This window comes from Enhydra lutris, unplaced genomic scaffold, assembly GCF_002288905.1.
Source record: "Enhydra lutris kenyoni isolate GAN:26980312 unplaced genomic scaffold, ASM228890v2 scaffoldscaffold58, whole genome shotgun sequence".
NCBI lineage: Eukaryota > Metazoa > Chordata > Mammalia > Carnivora > Mustelidae > Enhydra > Enhydra lutris.
In genome coordinates this window covers 6,929,039-6,948,532 of record NW_019154142.1, presented here as the reverse complement: position 1 = coordinate 6,948,532, position 19,494 = coordinate 6,929,039, and the positions used below count along the sequence as shown (strand labels likewise).

At 45.3% G+C, this 19,494-nt stretch overlaps 1 protein-coding gene across 1 annotated transcript in view; it reads left to right on the top strand.

Moving 5' to 3' along the window:
• LOC111158279 (forkhead box O3) overlaps positions 1-16,649 on the top strand; it is a 119,392-nt gene extending 102,743 nt beyond the window's left edge. The window contains exons 3-4 of the mRNA XM_022520209.1: positions 1,674-3,106; positions 15,736-16,649. Coding sequence (XP_022375917.1) covers positions 1,674-3,071 — 1,398 coding nt within the window. The 3' untranslated portion in view covers positions 3,072-3,106; positions 15,736-16,649. The remainder of the gene's footprint in view (positions 1-1,673; positions 3,107-15,735) is intronic.
• Positions 16,650-19,494: the final 2,845 nt, after the last annotated feature.

Here is a 19,494-nt window from a genome sequence, read left to right as displayed (position 1 = left end):
ATGAGGCATTTTATGGGTTAGAATGAGCTCTCTCATCACGGACTCTGTGTTTTATAATAGCAGTGAGAACACCCTGACTTGGTAGCATGACCGGTTCCTGAAGTATATTATCCTGTATCATTCTTACATCATCCCTGTCAGGGAGGGATAGTTTGGATGTTATTATGGCTATAATGAAGGTAGAGAAGTAAAGTTGTTGCAGACAGGTTAAATGATTTGCTCGAGGTCACATGGTTGATCAGTGACGGAGATAGGACTGGATCTGGGTCATCCCAGCCAACCAGGCTTATCTACCAAGCCAAGAGGAGCATCTTGCAAGATGGCTGCAGTTGTTAGGATTTTGAAGATATTTTGCCCTCTTTCTTTTTTTTTTTTAACCCTTTAATATAGAATAGTTTTAGGTTTACAGAAAAGTTGCAAAACTAGACAGGGAGTTCTCATATACCCAACATCAAATTTCCCCTATTGTTAACATCTTATCTTAATCTAAAGTTAGTTTGGTACATTTGTCACAACTAATGAACCAATATTGATACATTATCATTAACATATTAATGATTAACATATTAATCATTGATTAATGATTAACATATTAATCAGTTACTATGTTCATTAACTGAGCATATTTTATTCAGATTTCCTTCCTTTTTACCTAACGTCCTTTTTCTGCCCAGCATCCCATCCAAGGTACACATTACATTTAATCATCATTCTTCCTTAGGTTCCTCATGGGTCTGACTGTTTGGAGGAGTACTGAATGAGCAGGCATTTTTTTTAAATGTCCCTTCATTGGAACTTGTCTGATGTTTTTCTCATAATTAGACTGTGGTGATGGGTTTTAGAAGAAAGACTACAAAAGAGAGTGCCATTTTCATCACGTCAAGAATGCGTATTATCAGCATGACTTAGCCATATTAATGCTGACCTTGATCACCTGAGACAGTGTTTGCATCTCCACTGTAAAGTTATCTTTTCCCCTCCTTTCCATACTGTACTCTTTGGAAGGAAGTTACTATGCTCAGACCATTGCCTTGAGGGGGGAGTATCTATATAAATTATTTGGAATTGTTCTGAATGGAAGATTTGCCTATTTCTGTCAAAATGGACAGAAATAGGTGTGTGACAGGTGTGAAATTATGGCAGGAAGAGGTGGAGTCTTAGAAAGGATCCGTAACAATTCACACCAGTTCTGAGTTTATCGACGTGGTTAAGAAAAGGTAGATGCTGCCTTTACAGTAGTGGAGGAGGAAAGCGTGAGAGAATAAAATGAGCTCCAAGTGATTAATTACCCGTAGAGAGCCAGGGAGGTTTGTTGCAAAGTGCAGGGAGAGAGTGCTGTGGTAATAAAAGTATGAACTTCAGTATAGGAAATAAATTTATAGAAATTTAGGAATTTGGGGAAAACAACATCATTGAGCTTATACTTTCCCAACTTCTCCTGGATATGAAACCCTCTCCCACCTCCTAAATACCAAACTTGGCCATTTACAGTGTTGTCATTGAATTCCAACCTGGATGGGGGTGTCTCATCCAAATGTTTGTCTTTTTTCTTTTTAACCTCCAAAATTAAGGCGTGCCCCCACCCCAAAACGAGTCTGATTAACTGCCTCTTCTGGGTGCCTAAGCTTTGGGCCATTTTGTCTCATGTCCTGCGTTTTCCTTTCTCTCTGCAGAACTCGATCCGACACAACCTGTCATTGCACAGCCGGTTCATGCGGGTCCAGAATGAGGGGACCGGCAAGAGCTCTTGGTGGATCATCAACCCTGATGGGGGAAAGAGTGGGAAGGCACCCCGGCGGCGGGCTGTGTCCATGGACAACAGCAACAAGTATACCAAGAGCCGTGGCCGCGCAGCCAAGAAGAAGGCGGCCCTGCAGACCGCCCCTGAGTCAGCCGATGACAGTCCTTCCCAGCTCTCCAAGTGGCCAGGCAGCCCCACGTCACGCAGCAGCGATGAGCTGGATGCGTGGACGGACTTCCGCTCGCGCACCAATTCCAACGCCAGCACTGTCAGCGGCCGCCTGTCCCCCATCTTGGCAAGCACAGAGCTGGATGACGTCCAGGATGATGACGCACCGCTCTCCCCCATGATCTACAGCTCAACTAGCCTCTCACCCTCTGTAAGTAAGCCATGCACTGTGGAGCTACCACGGCTGACCGACATGGCGGGCACCATGAATCTGAATGATGGGCTGTCTGACAACCTCATGGATGACCTGCTGGATAACATCACGCTCCCATCGTCCCAGCCATCGCCCACTGGAGGGCTCATGCAGCGAAGCTCTAGCTTCCCATACACCACCAAGGGCTCCGGCCTGGCTTCTCCAACTGGCTCCTTTAACAGCACGGTGTTTGGACCCTCATCTCTGAATTCCCTGCGCCAGTCTCCCATGCAGACCATCCAAGAGAACAAGCCAGCTACTTTCTCGTCCATGTCACACTATGGCAACCAGACACTCCAGGACCTGCTCACTTCAGACTCACTCAGCCACAGCGATGTCATGATGACCCAGTCGGACCCCTTGATGTCTCAGGCCAGCACCGCTGTGTCTGCCCAGAACTCCCGCCGGAACGTGATGCTTCGAAATGACCCAATGATGTCCTTTGCCGCCCAGCCTAACCAGGGGAGTTTAGTCAATCAGAACTTGCTCCACCACCAGCACCAAACCCAGGGCGCTCTCGGTGGTAGCCGTGCCTTGTCGAATTCTGTCAGCAACATGGGCTTGAGCGACTCCAGCAGCCTTGGGTCAGTTAAACACCAGCAACAGTCTCCTGTCAGCCAGTCTATGCAAACCCTCTCGGACTCTCTCTCAGGCTCCTCCTTGTACTCTGCGAGTGCAAACCTTCCCGTCATGGGCCATGAGAAGTTCCCCAGCGACTTGGACCTGGACATGTTCAATGGGAGCTTGGAATGTGACATGGAGTCCATTATCCGTAGCGAACTCATGGATGCTGATGGGTTGGATTTTAATTTTGATTCCCTCATGTCCACACAGAATGTTGTTGGTTTGAACGTGGGGAACTTCACTGGTGCTAAGCAGGCCTCATCTCAGAGCTGGGTGCCAGGCTGAAGAATCACTGAGGAAAGGGGAAGTGGGCAAAGCAGGTCAGTGCCCAGTGCTATGGCATTTGATAACAAAGTGGGAGTGATTGGGGTGGGGGAGGCTGACTTTTATTTACTTTGAACTTTACTCCACCCTGAGAATTTGAGAACCATGGAGCACTGGTACACAGTAACATGGCACCCTACCATTTCATCTTCCAAGTCAGACAGGGCCATCAGGTGTCCCTCCCCACAATTTGCTGACAGCTCAGGAATTTTACTGCCAGTAAAGACAATATGCACACATTTAGAGATTTTATTCTCCTTTGTATCCAGTCATTCTTTCTTACCCATGACATAGGTCTCCCTACTTGATGGGTGGATGAGGATAGAATGGAAGGGGAGGAAGGGGGACCTTAGATCACATGAACGTCAAAGTTAAGGACCCAGCCAGAGGACCCATCGTCCCAGAGGACATTCTTAGCCTCCCAAGTCCAATACTGCCATTGTCGATCGTCCATGTTATGGTTTCTTCTTCTTTTTTCCAGTAAAGTAACAATTTGCAGGTACTTCTAATTTAACTGTAGAATGTATATTCTGGATTCCTTCATGCATGAGTATTTCCACCAAAAGCAAGATCTGTTAGATTCTTCACCATGGTACTAATCATCTTTATTAGTTAGTGTTTAACATCTACATGTTTAAAAGAGCAAAAGAATTAAATTGGAGACAGTTTTTACGTGAGAGAGAAAGAAGGCACTCGCTCCTGTGCTTCTTGTCCCTGAAGCATAAGTGGCTGAGGTCAGGTTCCAAACAGTGACATGGGTTGTGAATGGGAGCAGAGATTTTCTAAATTGTGGCATTTTAATAATGTTGGAACCAGAAAGATCACACAATGTGATGTGATAAGAAAGACATTTTATTGGAATCAGAAATCAAGGGTTCAGTTCCACTTCTGCTACTTTCTGGCTGCTGTTAGGAATGTGTCACTTAGCCTCTGAACCTCAGTTTCCAGTTTTATGAAATGAGAATAATCGCCCTCTTGTTACTATACAGGATTATTATAAGAATCAGATGCACTGAAGTATGTGAAAGTGCTTGGTAAAACTGCAGTGGGCTGAAATATGTATAGTGTAATTAGGTAAACATACTGATTGACACATGAGTAAGCAGAGAGCCCAGAGAGGTTAAGTAGTTTGCCAAAGGTCACACAGCTGGACCCAGAATCCGTATATCTTGAATGGTTTGAACTGTGATAGTTTTCTCTAATTATCTCTAGGTAGGAAAAAATAGAAAGTGCTCTGAACTGGAGCCAGTGTAGCAGATAATGCACAGGCTTGCCTTAAAACCCTCCTTAAGAAGTAAGATGAGCACTGGGGTATTCTGCTGACAGGTTTGTACCCCCAGACCCTACCCATGTTCAAGCGCTCTGTTCTGTGCCCCAGATCCTCTATTAAAAACATCTCGCAATCCACTTACACCCTTCTTTAAATGATATAAAGAGGAAATGGGATTCAAAGCCATTAAAACCTGAGCCTTGTTTAACCCTCTGCCCCGGGGAAGGAATTACAAGGGTCTCCTGTGGTGAGCTCAGTGCAGCTCACTGGGTAGTTGTAGAAAGGGGAGTGTCAAGAGTGTTGTGATGCTAAAGCTTCTCAGCTTTCCCAGGCATCAGCAGGCCCCTAATGGAACCCAGACATCTGTTTGCAGTCATTTAATAGCCCTTGAGATGGTAAAAAGACTGTAATGGAAGCTAAATAGAGTGACACGCTTGCTTGCCCGCCAGTTCAGTCCCGTACCAGCATGCAGACTGGTGAAGACTGGCCTGGAGAAAGGTAGATATTTGGCTTTTAGAAGAATAAATAGTTTCTTCCTTTAAGAAGTGGAATGTGATTGTGGCTTCTAATAACACGAGTAAGTTTTAATTTTGGTGTAGTTGTGAGGAGGCCACTTTCTAATTCATTGAGAAGAGGTAGTTCAGAAGAAAACGTACTGTCAGTTCTTGCCTATTTTTTCAAGTGTAGTTGAATAGCAGACCTTTCTTGTGTATGTATTATTCTAAAAGTTTGTATAAAAATATTTTGAGGGAGGTGGCTCAGTGGGTTAAGCCTCTGCCTTTGTCTTGGGTCATGATCTCAGGGTCCTGGGATCGAACCCCCCCCCCCCAATCGGGGCTCTCTGCTCGGCGGGGAGCCTGCTCCCCCCCACCCCTGCCTGTCTCTCTGCCTACTTGTGATTGCCTCTATCAAATAAAGAAATAAAATCTTTAAAAAAATATTTTGAGGGAAATGTAAATATATTTTAAAAGCATATTTAATGAATTATTATTTGGATGATAAAGAACTACTTTGGGGATAATATATTTTGTTATTTTGTCCTAACCATAGGTTCATTTAGTCACCTTTTTCTCAGAACATTTTGGGGAGATTGTTTTGAGAAGATATTTCTTCATTTAAGAATGAAAAGTCACCAGATTTCAAAATTTCTCAAAGGTAAATCAGCTCAGTGTGATCAGAGCAAGAGAGGAAACATCCTAAAGACAACGGGGACTTTGAGAGAGTCTGATTTCTGAGTTTAGGATTTCCATATTGCTTTGGAATGAATTGCTTATCTAAAAAGCCAGGAACGTAGATGTCCTGAAGTATATTCTTTAGTTTTAAACCTGTGACTCTCCTGAATTCACAAAACAGGCCTGAGGTCACCACTTCAGACCTCCCTTCTCCCAAATTAAGCAACCCAGCTTCCCAAGACTTGTTCTATAATGACTTTTTTGGTAAAGCTTTTTTCCTTCCTTCCTTCCTTCCTTTTTTTTTTTTTAAACTAGTAGTCGTGGTATTCTCCAGACTCCCTCCCTGGCTTAACAGGAAGGTCATGTGACCCTAAATTAGAGCCCCTTAGTTGTGGAGTTAACGGAGCAGCTCTGTCCAGTTGACAGACCATCTTGCTAGAGAGCTGTGGAGAGGTGCTTCTCTGGAGGGCTGGGTGTTTTCACACACGTCATTCATCTTAGACCATGTGTAAAATCCTTTGACCTATGGGTCTGTCTGGAAAAGAAAAAAAATAACCATCCCTTTTTATGAGAGACAGCTACTGGGGTGTGAAGGACACTGTCTTCTCTCATGAAGCTTGGTGCACGTCCTTTCAGATTGGCAGCAGAGATGTCTGTGAGCCGGTGTGGTGGTTGTAAGGCTGAGCTTCTGGGTCTGATGTGTGTCTCCTCAGAGTGGAGGCAGCCTCAGCCTCGCTGTCATTTTGAGGTCAAAAGATGCCTAAGTTCTCAAGCTCTTTCATTTATCTTCATCTTTTGGCATTTGGAGACCCCATTAGGGAGCAGCCCCATACTTCGTTTTTAAATACTTTGCAATAAAGATTGGAAAACATCAACCAGAAAAGGCCCAGCTGGAGCGCAGAGGGGTAGTTCTCTCCCTGCCTCTGCCACGTCACCAGTGACTCTCCCGCAATAGCAGGTTTGTCATCTGCCAGATGAGGACAGAATCATAGTTTCAGAAGTGCATAGCAGATGTAATTGTAAGCCCGAAACCTGACATTCTGTCTGTGAAGTGGCCCTGGTAAGAGGTACGTGGTGATACAGAACTCTACAGAAACCGTGGGATATGGATGTGGAAACAGCAGGTCCTGGTGTTGGAGCCCATTTAGGTTTTGTTGAGGCTGCTGTCCAAAAGGAGGCACGTTTCTGATTCCTGTCGAATGGATACCTGAATGCTGTGATTCTCTTACACACTCGTGTTGGGGAATAGGATTAATTCTAACCCAATAGGCAAAGTAGGCTATTTGTGTCATGTTTTTTTCCCCTTAAGGTAGCTACTTCTCTGTTAGGCAGTGTAACGTATGATGAACACGAATCCGTGCGTATTGCATGGAGAACACACTCTGTTACTTGCACTTGGGGCTCTAGTCTAGTTTGTGGTCACAATATGTTCATCTCGAGAATTATGCATCTGCAAGATCTTTATTCTTACCTCAAAAAAGCCTGAAGTCTGAACTGTCATTCATTGAGAGAATGGCTGTCTGGATCTTTTTAGTGTTGACAACAGTAAAGGAAAATTTACACAGCTGTGAAAAGGCATTTTCTGTGCAGAGGCTGGTTACACTCCATACATACATTCTTTTCCCTAGAAAACACTGGTATCGATGCTGCTCTCTGGGGCACAGGGACAGAGCCTTGAGTGACTGTCACTTTAAGCAGTTGCATTTATAGATGACTTTCTGGAAGGTTTCTTTGGCCACAGAGCTGACGTGGAGCGTGAATAAATGGGGTGAAAATCACCTGAATTACTCCTGGAAATCCTTGGAAATTCTAAGCTCCCATTAGATGCTTCTTTTCCCAGGGTTCCTAATGCTCACTCTTCAACATCTCCTAAGTAACGTTTTCTTAAGTACAGTCTCCCCCCAGGTGACACCTGTGCTTCTCACGGCTTCCCTTTCTTCATAGAGACTGGAGAAAGGGCTCGTTGGGACCTGCTTCCGTGCTGTTGCTGGAGAGAAGGGCCAGGGTTCTGCCTTGTTCCTGGGGCAGGTACAGGGATGTTTGCAGACTTTCTCTTCCCGACTTGGAGATTCAGGTTTTAACGCTGGATTTTTCATTCCAAGATGGAGATTCCCCACTTGTAAGAGACATCATCCACTTCACGTTGGTTTTGTGAATGTGTTCATTTGATGTAAGAACATTGCTTTCCCCAATCTTCCAAATTGTTTTGAAGATTAAAGTTCCAAAAACTAAAATGAGTTAGAGTTTTGTTTTGAAAATTAGTGTGACACTTCTGATAGTTAGAGGTCCCATAAGTCAGTGTTTCTCAAAGTGTTCCACAGAATACTGGACCCTCAAGACGTTCATGGATATTAAGTAGAAAATGCATTCTGTGGTCAAATAGGTTTGAGGAATATGATGTTTAAGTGAATTAGAGTTGTTGCCAGATGAGCTACAAAGAGCTTTGAAAGTTAATATATGTTATGAACCTTCTAGGATAGGATTGCAGTGTTTCCTAAATTTATTTGCTATCTTGAGCCAAATCCTTTTTCTTCAAGAAGCCTTAGGACCCATGTTCTAAGGAAACCCCTAAAGACATGAGCCAGCCACCCAGTTTAGCTTACTGTCCCTGGGGTTCTGCTGTGGTGGGAACCATGGATTTAAAAAACCTCCCCTACAACTCACTCCAAGTTAAGTATCACCTGTGTGGTACGGCAGAGGAGCTGTGGGATTTGTAGCAGAAGGCTGCCATCTGCATGGCCGTGTGTCAGAGTGAAGTCACTCATCTCCCTCAGTCTCAGTTCACTTATCTATGAAATGGGGTTAAAATGGAGACCTACCCCACAGAGCTCTTATATGGCCTAAGGGCCTTTGGCAGCTTTTTAAAAAGTTACTTAATGTTTATTGTTACTGACAGTGGCTCCAGAGTTGATACCAATAAGGGAGGAAGCCAGGCCATACGGAACACTATTGGCAGAAAGAGCAAGTACTTCCCTAAACCAGAGTGCATTTGGCTTCTTTTTATTAAAAAGGTATGGTGGTTGCCTGTTTGTGAAGCTTTGGACTCCCCCTAGAAGTCCTGGCTACCAATTTGGAGGTACCCCTGCAAGAAACTGTTTCACTCACAGGGAACTTCCGACCTAGATGGAATGAGGTTTGTGTGTGGTACCCAGAGTGTTCCCTTAGCTTCTTCAGAGGATTGCCTGAGAAGTCCCAGACGCCTGGCTTCGGGTTTCCTTGGGGGTGTGTGTCAGCTTCCAGTTGGCCAGTAGGTAGCACTCTGCGGAGGGAACAGAGGAGGGAGCAGCCTCCCCATGCCCCTTCTCTGCTCCCTTTCGGTATAGCCCATCCCTGCTGGTAGGGAGCCTGGAAATCTGATCCTCCCGTTCCCACTGCCAGCCCGTCCCAAGCCGCAGAGAAATAAAGAGCTGTTCTGACCCTCCTAGGGCTCTCTTGAGAGCCGGAAGTTGCCACACAATAAATAGCTTGATGCTGGCAGTGGTCTGGCCGTGGACACCCCCACCCCCTGGGGCTGGAGGTTTACCCCCTTACTGGCTAGTGTGACATAGTTTGGGATTCAGAAAATGTGGTCACTCTGCCCTTAAGATCTCTTCCAACTGTAAGTTCAGTGAAAACCCAGAGAAAATGGGCTGTTGTTCTCCGGGAGCTTTCCTCCCAAAGAAGCGGGACCAGGCTTAGAATGGGAACATGGCCCTCTCCCCGAGGAACTGCTGCTTGCTTGGGTGCGGGTCTTGTGCTTTGCTTCTCTTCCCCAGTAATAGATGTGGGCTGTACTCTAATTCTAGATTTCCTGTTTTTTTTTTAATGACCTCTTTTTGGGTAAAATATGTGATATTCATTTATTAAACGATGAGAATTACTTAGTCATGGTAGCCTCCGAAGGTAATTCCAGTGTTTCCAGAGGATAAAACGTTAATTGCCAGTCTTGGCTTGATTGAAGGTTTGCATATCAGGATGTCTTCTCTCTCCCTCCTCCCCTCCCCCTCCTTCTTCTGTCTCTTTCTCTCTGATGAAAGAAGTCTGGATCATAAGATTTTCTTTCTTTTTTTTTTTTTTTTAAAGTATTCATGTCTGTGTGGACTATTTGACTCCTTAAAGAAATGTAATGGCCAAAAAGAGAAGGCCATAGATTCTGAGGTTGAAATTTTAAATTAATTTTCATTGGGTCTCCCTGTATACATTGCCACTGTAATTAATTGGAATGTCCATTGGTCATTTGTATGTTGAGAAATGATCAGAAAGCAATACAGCCCAACACGTGTACAGATGTGATAGAGGTGTCCCTTATGCCTGCTGCCTGAATGCCTCAAGCCAAAGCACTCCCTGTCCAGCCCCATTCACTTCAGGTCGCCTGCCGGCCGGAGTACCCATGGAAGCAAGCTCCAGGCTGAGCAGGGACACGAGGGCTTCCCACAGCCATACTAAGTTTGGATTTACCTCACTCCCCGAGTCTACACTACTGGCCAGACTGCTGATCTCAGGGCAGTCCTTTTGTCTGTCTTCCAATCTTGGAGCCACCCCTGAGACCCTCCTTTTAGTTCCCTTCTTGGTTTCCTTCTTCTCTTGCACTGGTCTAATGGTTGCTTCTTGGCCACCACCTGTGTCACCTGCATGTCCTGGTCTTACCTTACAGGGGAATGAGTAGTTTGGTCTATTTGTGGAACTAAAACAACTGGTTTTGTGTTTTCAATTTCAGAATCACTTTTGGAAAAATTAGATGGTCTTCAAAACCCTGTATATCTAAAGCAGGCAAAGACAACTTTGGGGCCCCCCCTGTCTTCTGTAGCTGGTTGTGGAGCCCTTAGATGGGCTGACACACTGGACCTGTACTTGCAGATCCACGTCCCAGGGATGCTTTTGTGTCCCTAGCCGGAGGCGGTGGCTGCACACTCCCAGTCACCCCGCCCCAGCGAGTCAACGCAGTGAGGAGTCACAAGGCAAACGTAAAGCATGTGACATTCAGGTCACGGTTTATGGCTCTACGCATTTCTTCCTGTACTACGGTTCCCTCTTGTTTTTGTAAGTGGTGAATCACTAAAGCAGTGATAGCAATCTGAGAGAGTAGCAAGACTGTTGATTTTGGTCCTTGAAATAAAGGATGTGTATGGTAGGATACACGGAAAAGATGAGAGAAGGCAAATATTAAATACTTAGTGTTTTAAATTTTTTAATTAATTTTTTAAAGTTTTATTAATGGAGGGACACCTGGGTGACTCAGTTGGTTGAGCATCTGACTATTGATTTGGGCTCAGGTCATGAGGTCGAGCCCCTTGTTGGGCTCCGCGCTCAGCAGGGAGTCCGTTTGAGGTTCCTCTCCTCCTCCCTCTGCCCCCGCCCAACTCCCACAAGCACATATGTGCCTGCGTTCTCTCTCTCTCTCTCAAATAAAGCTTTAAAAAAAAAAAAAGGCATCTGTGCCTATGGGCTGCATTTCCTAGAAACTTGACTTTCCTTTACTGAGGCTCCTCAAACTGAATACAAATTTGGCTTCCCGCCTGGCGGAAACCTCCCTACCTAATCTGCTTCCCTTATTAACTATTAAGTTGCTGAAATGGCAGGTTGACAGCATTCTTCAAAATGTGTTTTTGTAGATCTGCACCACCTCATTCGCCTTCTCTGGTAGTCCTGGAGGATGGCACTGTTTGGCCAGCAGTGCAGGCAGAGGGCGGGATTGTCATCTGACAGGCTCCTGCTGTCTTAGTGACCACCAGGCTGGCCCTCCGCTGCTTCCATAAGTCTTTGTCTCCCATTCCAACCTGGGAGATGCTGAAAAATTACCAAATTAAATGAAGTGTTGCACCCGTTAGGTGTTTTCTTCAGCTGCTTCATGTTGTGGCTGTGAAGATGGACGCCAAGGGAGCTGCTGCCATTTTGGTACTCCAGAATTAGACGTGATTGCCCAACCCAGGACCCACAGAAATGCTGTTTTTCTTGGGGTGACACCAGCTCCAGAAGCCTGGGTGGATGGTGGCAGACGGTTGTGGCTCATGATGGATTGAGTGTCCCAGAGATCCTCCTGGGGGCAAAGCAGAGATGGTGGCAGGCAGGCATTTCTTTGCTCTCTCCTCAGGGGTGGAAACTTCCCTAGTCTGAAGCCCACACCTGTTCTCTGAACTCCACATGAGTCTTCCCTGTCAGTTCGAGTGAACATTGATTCATTTCCTTTTCTGTCCTACATGTTCCGTATTTAGTCCCCTGCTTGTCCCGGGGTTGGCAGGTTTGGCCTAAATTATCTTTATGTTTAAAGAGTAGGGAAAGCGGTGTTTGACTTTAATTTTGTGTTTCAGGCAGACCTCCTCCAGACATCTTTCGTTTTAGCTTAGGAAAGCAGTGGCTACCTTCATGGATTTGTGGATGTGAGGGTTTCACGCTACTGGCTTGTTTCCCTTCTGTGTCATATTTGGTGTCAGTGTCCTGTTCCCTTCCTCTGTGCCAAAAAGATAAAAACACTGCTGAGAAATCCATATTTGTCACAGTGGAGTTAAGTTGTAGGAGGACAGCAGTAGGAACTTTAATGTTTTATTCCCAGATATAAGTTGATTAGGGTTGTTATGTTTTGTGTAGAGTTTTTGGAGGCGTTGCCCTTTCTTAGCATGTCATGTGATTTAGTGGTGATAATTAGGCAGAAACTTGTCTTCCCTACAGATGCCAAGATTATAGAGGGACTTACTCTCACCAGAGACCAGATGACAGCATCCATAGATATTTTTAGAATGGGTCTCATCATTTGGCATCCCCATTTTATTTTCCTTGCATCAACAGTCTGATTTCAAACATATTTATTGGGCATGGATGGGGAAGAGAGGAGATCTTCTCCCCATCAATGAAAATCACAGATGGGACAGGACAACATTTTCTGTTTTTGTTTTTTTTTTTAAGGACATTTTTATATTCATTATTCGTTGGCCTATTGTCTAGTGACTGCAAAGTGATAGCTATAATTCCCTTCAGCTATATGCTTCCTTTTCCTTCCAGAAGTTTTGCTTAATATGATGTATTTTTAAACTTAGAATCAGCATCAGCATACTTAAACTTCTGTTCAAGTAATCATCTTACTTTAAACAATGTCAAAAATGCGGGAGCTTCATTGAAACCACCACACCTGTACCCAACCTAAGTATCATTAAATTCCCAGCTCAGTAGCTGTGTCATCATTTAAAGTGGTCCTTCTATTCTCTGTCATTGGTGGAGTCAGATACACATGTGCAAATGGTGAGTCACCAAAGTGGCTAAAAATCTAAGGCAGATAAGGAGCTGTGTTCTTTGGGACTATTTTTAATCATAAGGTCTTCCTAGTGAATGGTGATTCTGGTGTATCTTTTAGAAGAATGCTTGTATTTCTCTTCAACATTTATCTGATTTCTTTATATTTTCACAATATCTCATGATCTGTTTGCTTTCTGTCACCTTTCTGTCCTGTGGAGTCGGATTTCCTTATTGCATTTATCCTTGTGAGAGATTCCCCGGAAGCTGGGCCTCTTCTTTCCTGGCTCCCCTCTAAGAACACAAGGTGTCCCTTGCAGGCTAAGAGGCATGGCCTGGGAGGACCCCGGGGAATGCCACAGACACAGGGGACCCTAAGCCCATTCTGCAGAAATGGAAGCAGTCCTGATCAGTGCGTCTCCTTTTTAATGATGATGTTCCCTGAAGATTCTGGGCCTTTTGATGAGCGAATGTGTTTGGCCTAAGGATTGTTGTTGCTTGTTGCTCTAGACTGCCCAGTGTGGGCCTCCTGCCCCTGGTTTTCAGAGCCCATGCCCTGTTCTGCTTAGAATGATGCCATGTTGGGGGTTATAGGTGCCCTGTGCCTTCTTTCCCCCTGTGCGGACCCAGCTCCAGCATTAGAACAGGCTGTGTGCTCTGCCTCTGTACTTGGGGAATGAAGTGTGTCACCTTCCCAGTATGCACTGGTTTCCATGGCTGAATAATTAATACTAGAGGGAACTAGGATGGGGTCTGAATTAGGTAATGCTTTAAAGCTTCTCTCTTAGCACCTGGGGACCACAGTCCCTGATGACTAATTGCATAGTGATGTTAGATTGTGGTTTATTAAGTGTTATTGTGAAGGGAAAAACTGAATACCCTTCCAAAGGACCATGTCTGTACCCTTATCCATTCAGTCCTCAGGGGTCCCAGGTAGAATAGCACTGGCTGGCTTTAGGAGGCTAATTCTTTATGGATGCTTTGATCTGGTTTCTATTTTAACTGCTTTTTTTTTTTTTTTAAAGTAATCTCTAGGCCCAACGTGGGGCTTGAACTCACAGCCCCGAGATCAAGGGTCACATGCTCTGCTGACTGAGCCAACTAGGTACCTGTTTTAGCTTTTTCTTTTCTTTCTTTCTTTCTTTCTTAGGTTTTGTGGGGGTTTTTTGTTTTGTTTTGTTTTAAGATTTTGTCAGCGAGCGAGCATGTACACAAGCAGGGGAGCAGCAGGCAGAGGGACCAGCAGTCCCCCCACTGAGCAAGGAGCCCAATGTGGGACTCTGTCCCAGGACCCCGAGATCACGAGACGCTTAACCAACTGAGCCACCCCGATGTCCCTGTTTTAGCTTTTTTCTTGCTCTGAAATCAACAAGTCCAGGATAATATTGTCTAATACCTTTACAAAGCAAAAAAATCCCTCAGCCAGGGAAAATAAATACTGGGGATGGGTGGGGGGAAAGAGGGCCTTTTTTTCCTTCTTTCTTATTGCTGCCTCTGATAAAAACCCCCAAGAGCTTCAGTTTGGAGCTGTAGCGAGGGTAATTGTGACCATGGGTATGTAACATTACCAATGCTACGCCCGGCTATCTTTCTGAATATTGGTAGTGAAAGGTGAGATGGCCAGCCAGCCCAGCCACAGAAGAGATTGAAGTCCTAAGTACATTTGTGAAAATCCCAAATGAACCTATAATATCTGGTCTAAAAAGTGGGAAGCAGATGTGTGTAACGTGTATGTGAGCTTACTGGTGAACACTTCATGACTTGCTTACCTTCTCTGATGAGAAGGTGGTGAGTTCAGCTTGTTTCCCTCCTGCTTCTCTATTTCGTGGCCTAAAGCCATTTTTTTCCCTACCTTGACAGCTGACACTGTCTCCATAAACAAAAGGTCTTATGTCTTGAGGTTTGTTGTGTTGATTCCTTTAGCTACATCTCTGTGAGTATACTTTTTTTAGTCCTTTAACTTGTCTGGGCTCAGAGGTCTCATGAAGTCTGCTCAGACGTGTAAATTCAGAGGGTCTGAGAGGACGTGCCTCCCATTGAAGACTGTTGATGGCAAAAATAATAATAAATTGTTAACTGTTAAAGGGATGTTTTGTGTGGGAGGGGTTTTTGGCCATATGTGTGTGTTACATATTTTTCTTTCTTTGCAGACTTTTAATAGAAAAAAAAAATTCCTACACAGTCCACTTAGAGATTGCTTATTCCTTTAATAAGCAAGGGGAGTCAAAGTGATCTCCAACCGGTGGTACAGACTGAGTAAGCCTTTGTGGAAAGTGGCCATTTCAGCTCCCCGGTACTCATGGTAAACAAGGTTGGTTAGTCCATGTAGCCACTGGGAGAGAACCAGAAAAGCATAGCTGGTCTGCTTAGGGTGACCAACTTTTCTGGTTGTAGCTTGAAAATCCTAGAGCAAAATCCCATCTGCACCCTGGACGCCTAACTTAAAAGGACCAACTAACAGGGCTTCTGGGTGACTCAGTCCATTAAGCATCTGACTTTTGGTTTTGGCTCAGGTCATGATCTCAGGGTCCTGAGATCAAGGCCCATATTGGGCTCTGCACTCAGCATGAAGTCTGCTGCTTTTCTTCTCCCTCTCCCCAATCGCACACTTGTGTGGGCTCTCTCAAATAAATACATAAATAAGTCTTAGAGATTAAAAAAAAGAAAGGGCCCACTAAAACACCCCTAACTTGCCTCTCTTTGTTAACTTCCCAAAATGAATGACCTCATTTCCTCTAGGCTTTTTCAACTTGAGAGCATCATATAATCGAGCAGAAAAATAAGGTAAGTAGTCTCCATGCTTTTTCCTTAGGTTTTCAGACCTTTGAAGCTAGTGTAGCAAAACAGCTTTAGTGTGAGTACCCTTAGTTTGTAGGTGAGGTGAGGAGACAGGAGGCTGGTGAAGCGTGAGCCAGAGGGGCCTACGATTGCTGTTTGAATGTCCTTAATCATCTCTGGTTTTTCTTTTCTCCTCCTGCAGACCCTCAAACTGACACAAGACCTACAGAGAAACCCTTTGCCAAATCTGCTCTCAGCAAGTGGACAGTGATACCGTTTACAGCTTAACACCTTTGTGAATCCCGCACCATTTTCCTAACCCAGCAGAGACTGTTAATGGCCCCTTACCCCGGGTGAAGCACTTACCCTTGGAACAGAACTCTCTATATAAAGTATGCAAAATCTTCCTTGTACAGGGTCATGAGCCACCTGCCAGCGAAGGACAGCACCCTGTCAGCACCACCCACCCTCGTTCGGAGCACGCCGTGAGCTCCTGTGGGCGACTCTGTGGTGTATTCATATCACGATGGTTTATGGGATGTTTTAAGTGTCGTTTTTGTGTTTGTTTTCCTTTGACTTTCTGAGTTTTTCACATGCATTAACTTGCAGTATTTTTATGTTAAAATGTTAATCATCCTTCCCCTGGCAAATTTAAAAACAGAAGGAAAATGTTGTACCAGTTACTAGTCTAGCTTTGGGCATCACAAGCATTTGAGCTCTTGGAACTCCATAAACTAACAAATTACATAAACCAGAGGGGGATTTTCTTTCTTTTGTTCTGTAGAAAACTATCCTTTTCTAAAAACCGAACAGTGGCACAACTGTTTACCGTGCGCACCAGTCCAGGGCTGACCCCTGCACAGGCCCAGCGAATGGAGGGCTGCATGTGACCCAGTGTGTTTTCGTTCTGAGTCGGGGCTGGGGTCGGGGGGACCCCCAGCCCCTGGTCTGCAGTTCCAGAACACTCGGGCCTCTGGTCCCCTGGCATTATCCTCAGCTAATGCAGTGAACAGTGATGGTGTGCTGGTTAGAAATTAGGGTCTTTTCAAGAAATAAGTCCACTCCGCTGCCCACTCTTTGCCAAATGCCACTAAGGGATTTAGTTTTAAGGAGAAAGGGAAAAAAAAAAGTCCTGTTTTGCTTTGCAGAAGAAATGAACTTGCAGGTGAGCATTAAGCCTACAGTGGGAAATGTGTGAAAAGTACGAAGCAGAGTCACTATTTTCCTAAAATACCCTTGATTATTTTCAGCCTTGCTCTGTATAATCAGATCTACTAGACATGTGTGAGTGAGAGGAAATAGCATACAAACTGATTTTTATATACACACACACACAGAATCTAATATATATATATATGTGTATATATATATATATATATATAAAAGCTTAGATTGTAATTGTACAAGTGACATGATGGAAGTACAAGATAGGGCAGTTATGACTTTTTCCCCCTCATCTTTCTGCTTCTATGGATTTCATTTTCTTTGGTTTTCAAAAAGTTAATGGTGCTGTATAGGTGCTTTCTGTTTAGCCAGGAAAGTGTGATTATATCATTACCCTCTTCGATAGAATAGTTGGGAACACCTTGGGTACACACGAAAAACTGGTGTAATGAAGCTCTGACGAGCGCAGCGTATGCAAACTTCTCCAAAGTGATAGATGAAGACTCTTTTCTTTGCATAAAAAGCATTAGGTATATAAATGTATAAATAAATTTTATCATGTACAGTACAAAAATGGAACATTCTGCATGGACGTTAGGAACACAGGCTAGTAGTTCAGCACAGACCTCCCTGCATGAGTTTCGCTGATGCTCGCACCGTGCAGTGGGCACCGACTCCCTCCCACCATAGACATGCCACCCGACCCCTGCGCCTGCCACCTGCCGCTAGGGGCCCCCTTGTGCACCTCTGCTTCCTAATTCCTCTGGGGGTGATACTGGTGGTGAGAACAGCTCCTAGCATAATGGAAGTTCCATTTGGTATTGTCACACGGCTCCCCCGCCTCGCTTGGGTTCTCATGTTTGAGTGATGGCCCTGTTGATTTCACCCTGCGTTTTACTGAATCTGTAAATTGTCGTGCGGTTGTGGTTATAGTAGGCCTGTAGCATATCGCCTTTTCTAAACTGCTACACGTTTTTAATCTTCATTTTAAAAGTATGTATAATTTTTAAAGGTGTGTATTCTCTTCATGTGGTCCGCTGGTCCGTGAGACAGACTTCGGCTTACCGTATCCCTTTATAACGACGCTAGCCACTTCCTTGATTCTTCAGTAGTCCGCTGTACACAGGAGCTGTCGGTGTCGTTGAGAGAAGACTGCCTCGCTGGGTTCGTAGCTGATGCCGCCCTGACGGGGATGCCGCTGGGACACAACTACAGCCACTGCGGGGAGGGAGATGGGGAGGGAGGGCAGCGAGGAGGAGAATCCCCAGTGCTTGCAGCATGAGGGCCCTGAGAACTTCCCTCCTGAACGGAAAGAAACAGCAAACTAACAAAACAGCTAGTCTGCCTTTTCAGTTTTATAGACCCCGGGAGCTACTTTGGGAGTAAAAAGAAAAAACAACTCCCAAGTAGGTTTCAACCCATGTTGACTTCCTTTCAGACATGTGGCATCTCATTTATTATTCTCTTTTTCTCAGCGTTTGTTAGGTTTCAGGCAGAATGTCTTACAAAATGCCCTGGAACCAGATTATAATTTAATCCGAAACAGCTGAGGGAGGGACGAGGAGGTCTGGGAGCAGGGCAGCCGCAGAGCACATCAGGAAAATGGAGGGGGAGGGGTGCTTTGCATTTGTTGGGTTTTTTGTTTTTTAACAATGCAGATAGTATCTACGTGTAGAGCATTGTGGAGAGCTGAGATCAGGACAAAGCCGAGTGCCAGCATCAGTTTCGAGAGGGACTTGGAACAGTCAGGCCCATCCAGGATCACGGCAGCGCCCCTCTCAGCCTCGGCCACTGCCAGCTGGCCTCCCCCCCCCACCCCCAGGCCAGGCTCCCCTGGAGCCACCAGGAGGTGGTCACACAGGGCGGAGGGCGGCCGCCTGAGACCTCCGTCTCTTACACGGAGACTCTGCTTTCAGCAAGGGCCAGCGGTCAGCCAGCATGTGGAGTTCTGAGTGTCACGAGTTGTAAGTTTTCTGATCTGAAGCGTCCCAGTGGAATACTTGGCCTCCAGGGGCCTGGCGGCTGTAATGTTCGCATCCTGCTGAGAACTATTCCAGGTTATCTCCAGCCTCTAAATAAGCTACTCTGGGGAGCCTTCCACTTTTTGACGGGAAATTAAAAAGAAGAGTAACTAATGTTGAAAACATGACATGCACTCTGGGGTTCTGTTGTTCTCTCTTCAGGCTCCAGCACCAGATACCTTGTACCAAAGTTAGAAAAGAGCTTTATAAGCCTTCCCTCTCCTGCTGTGTGAGCTGCCTGCCAGGTTCAGCGCCCCCGTTAACTGTGAATGAAGCTGAGCCCCAGCTCCCTCAGTGCATCCCCTCGCAATGGGATGATTGCTGAAACACAGATTTTTTAAAAAATGTCTGAAGTTTGTCTTTCCTGTTAACAGGATTGTGCACACATGTGTGATACAAGGTGGGCTGTGTGTGTGTGTGTGTGTGTGTGTGTGTGTGTTTGGTGTTGAGTTTGGGTGTTCTGTGTGTGGCATTTGACCACCCTGTGGGGAGGCCCTCATGACTCACAGCTCAGGACAGCTCTGCCCAGTCTCAGGGCGACCTTTCAGGTGGCTTCCAGTCTTGTTGAAGACGGTAGGGACAGCCGTGGCCTACACCCAGTGGACCCTGCTTACGGAAGAAGGACCGTTGGAATCTCTTGGGGAGACCACCAAGAGTACAGCAGTCAGGCAGCCAGTCCTGTGTCGCATGCTGATGCTATGGGCTGCTAAATGGAAGTGCGAATGTCACCCTTTCTCTCTGAAAGCAGAAGCAAAACCGTGATAGCTTGAACTCTG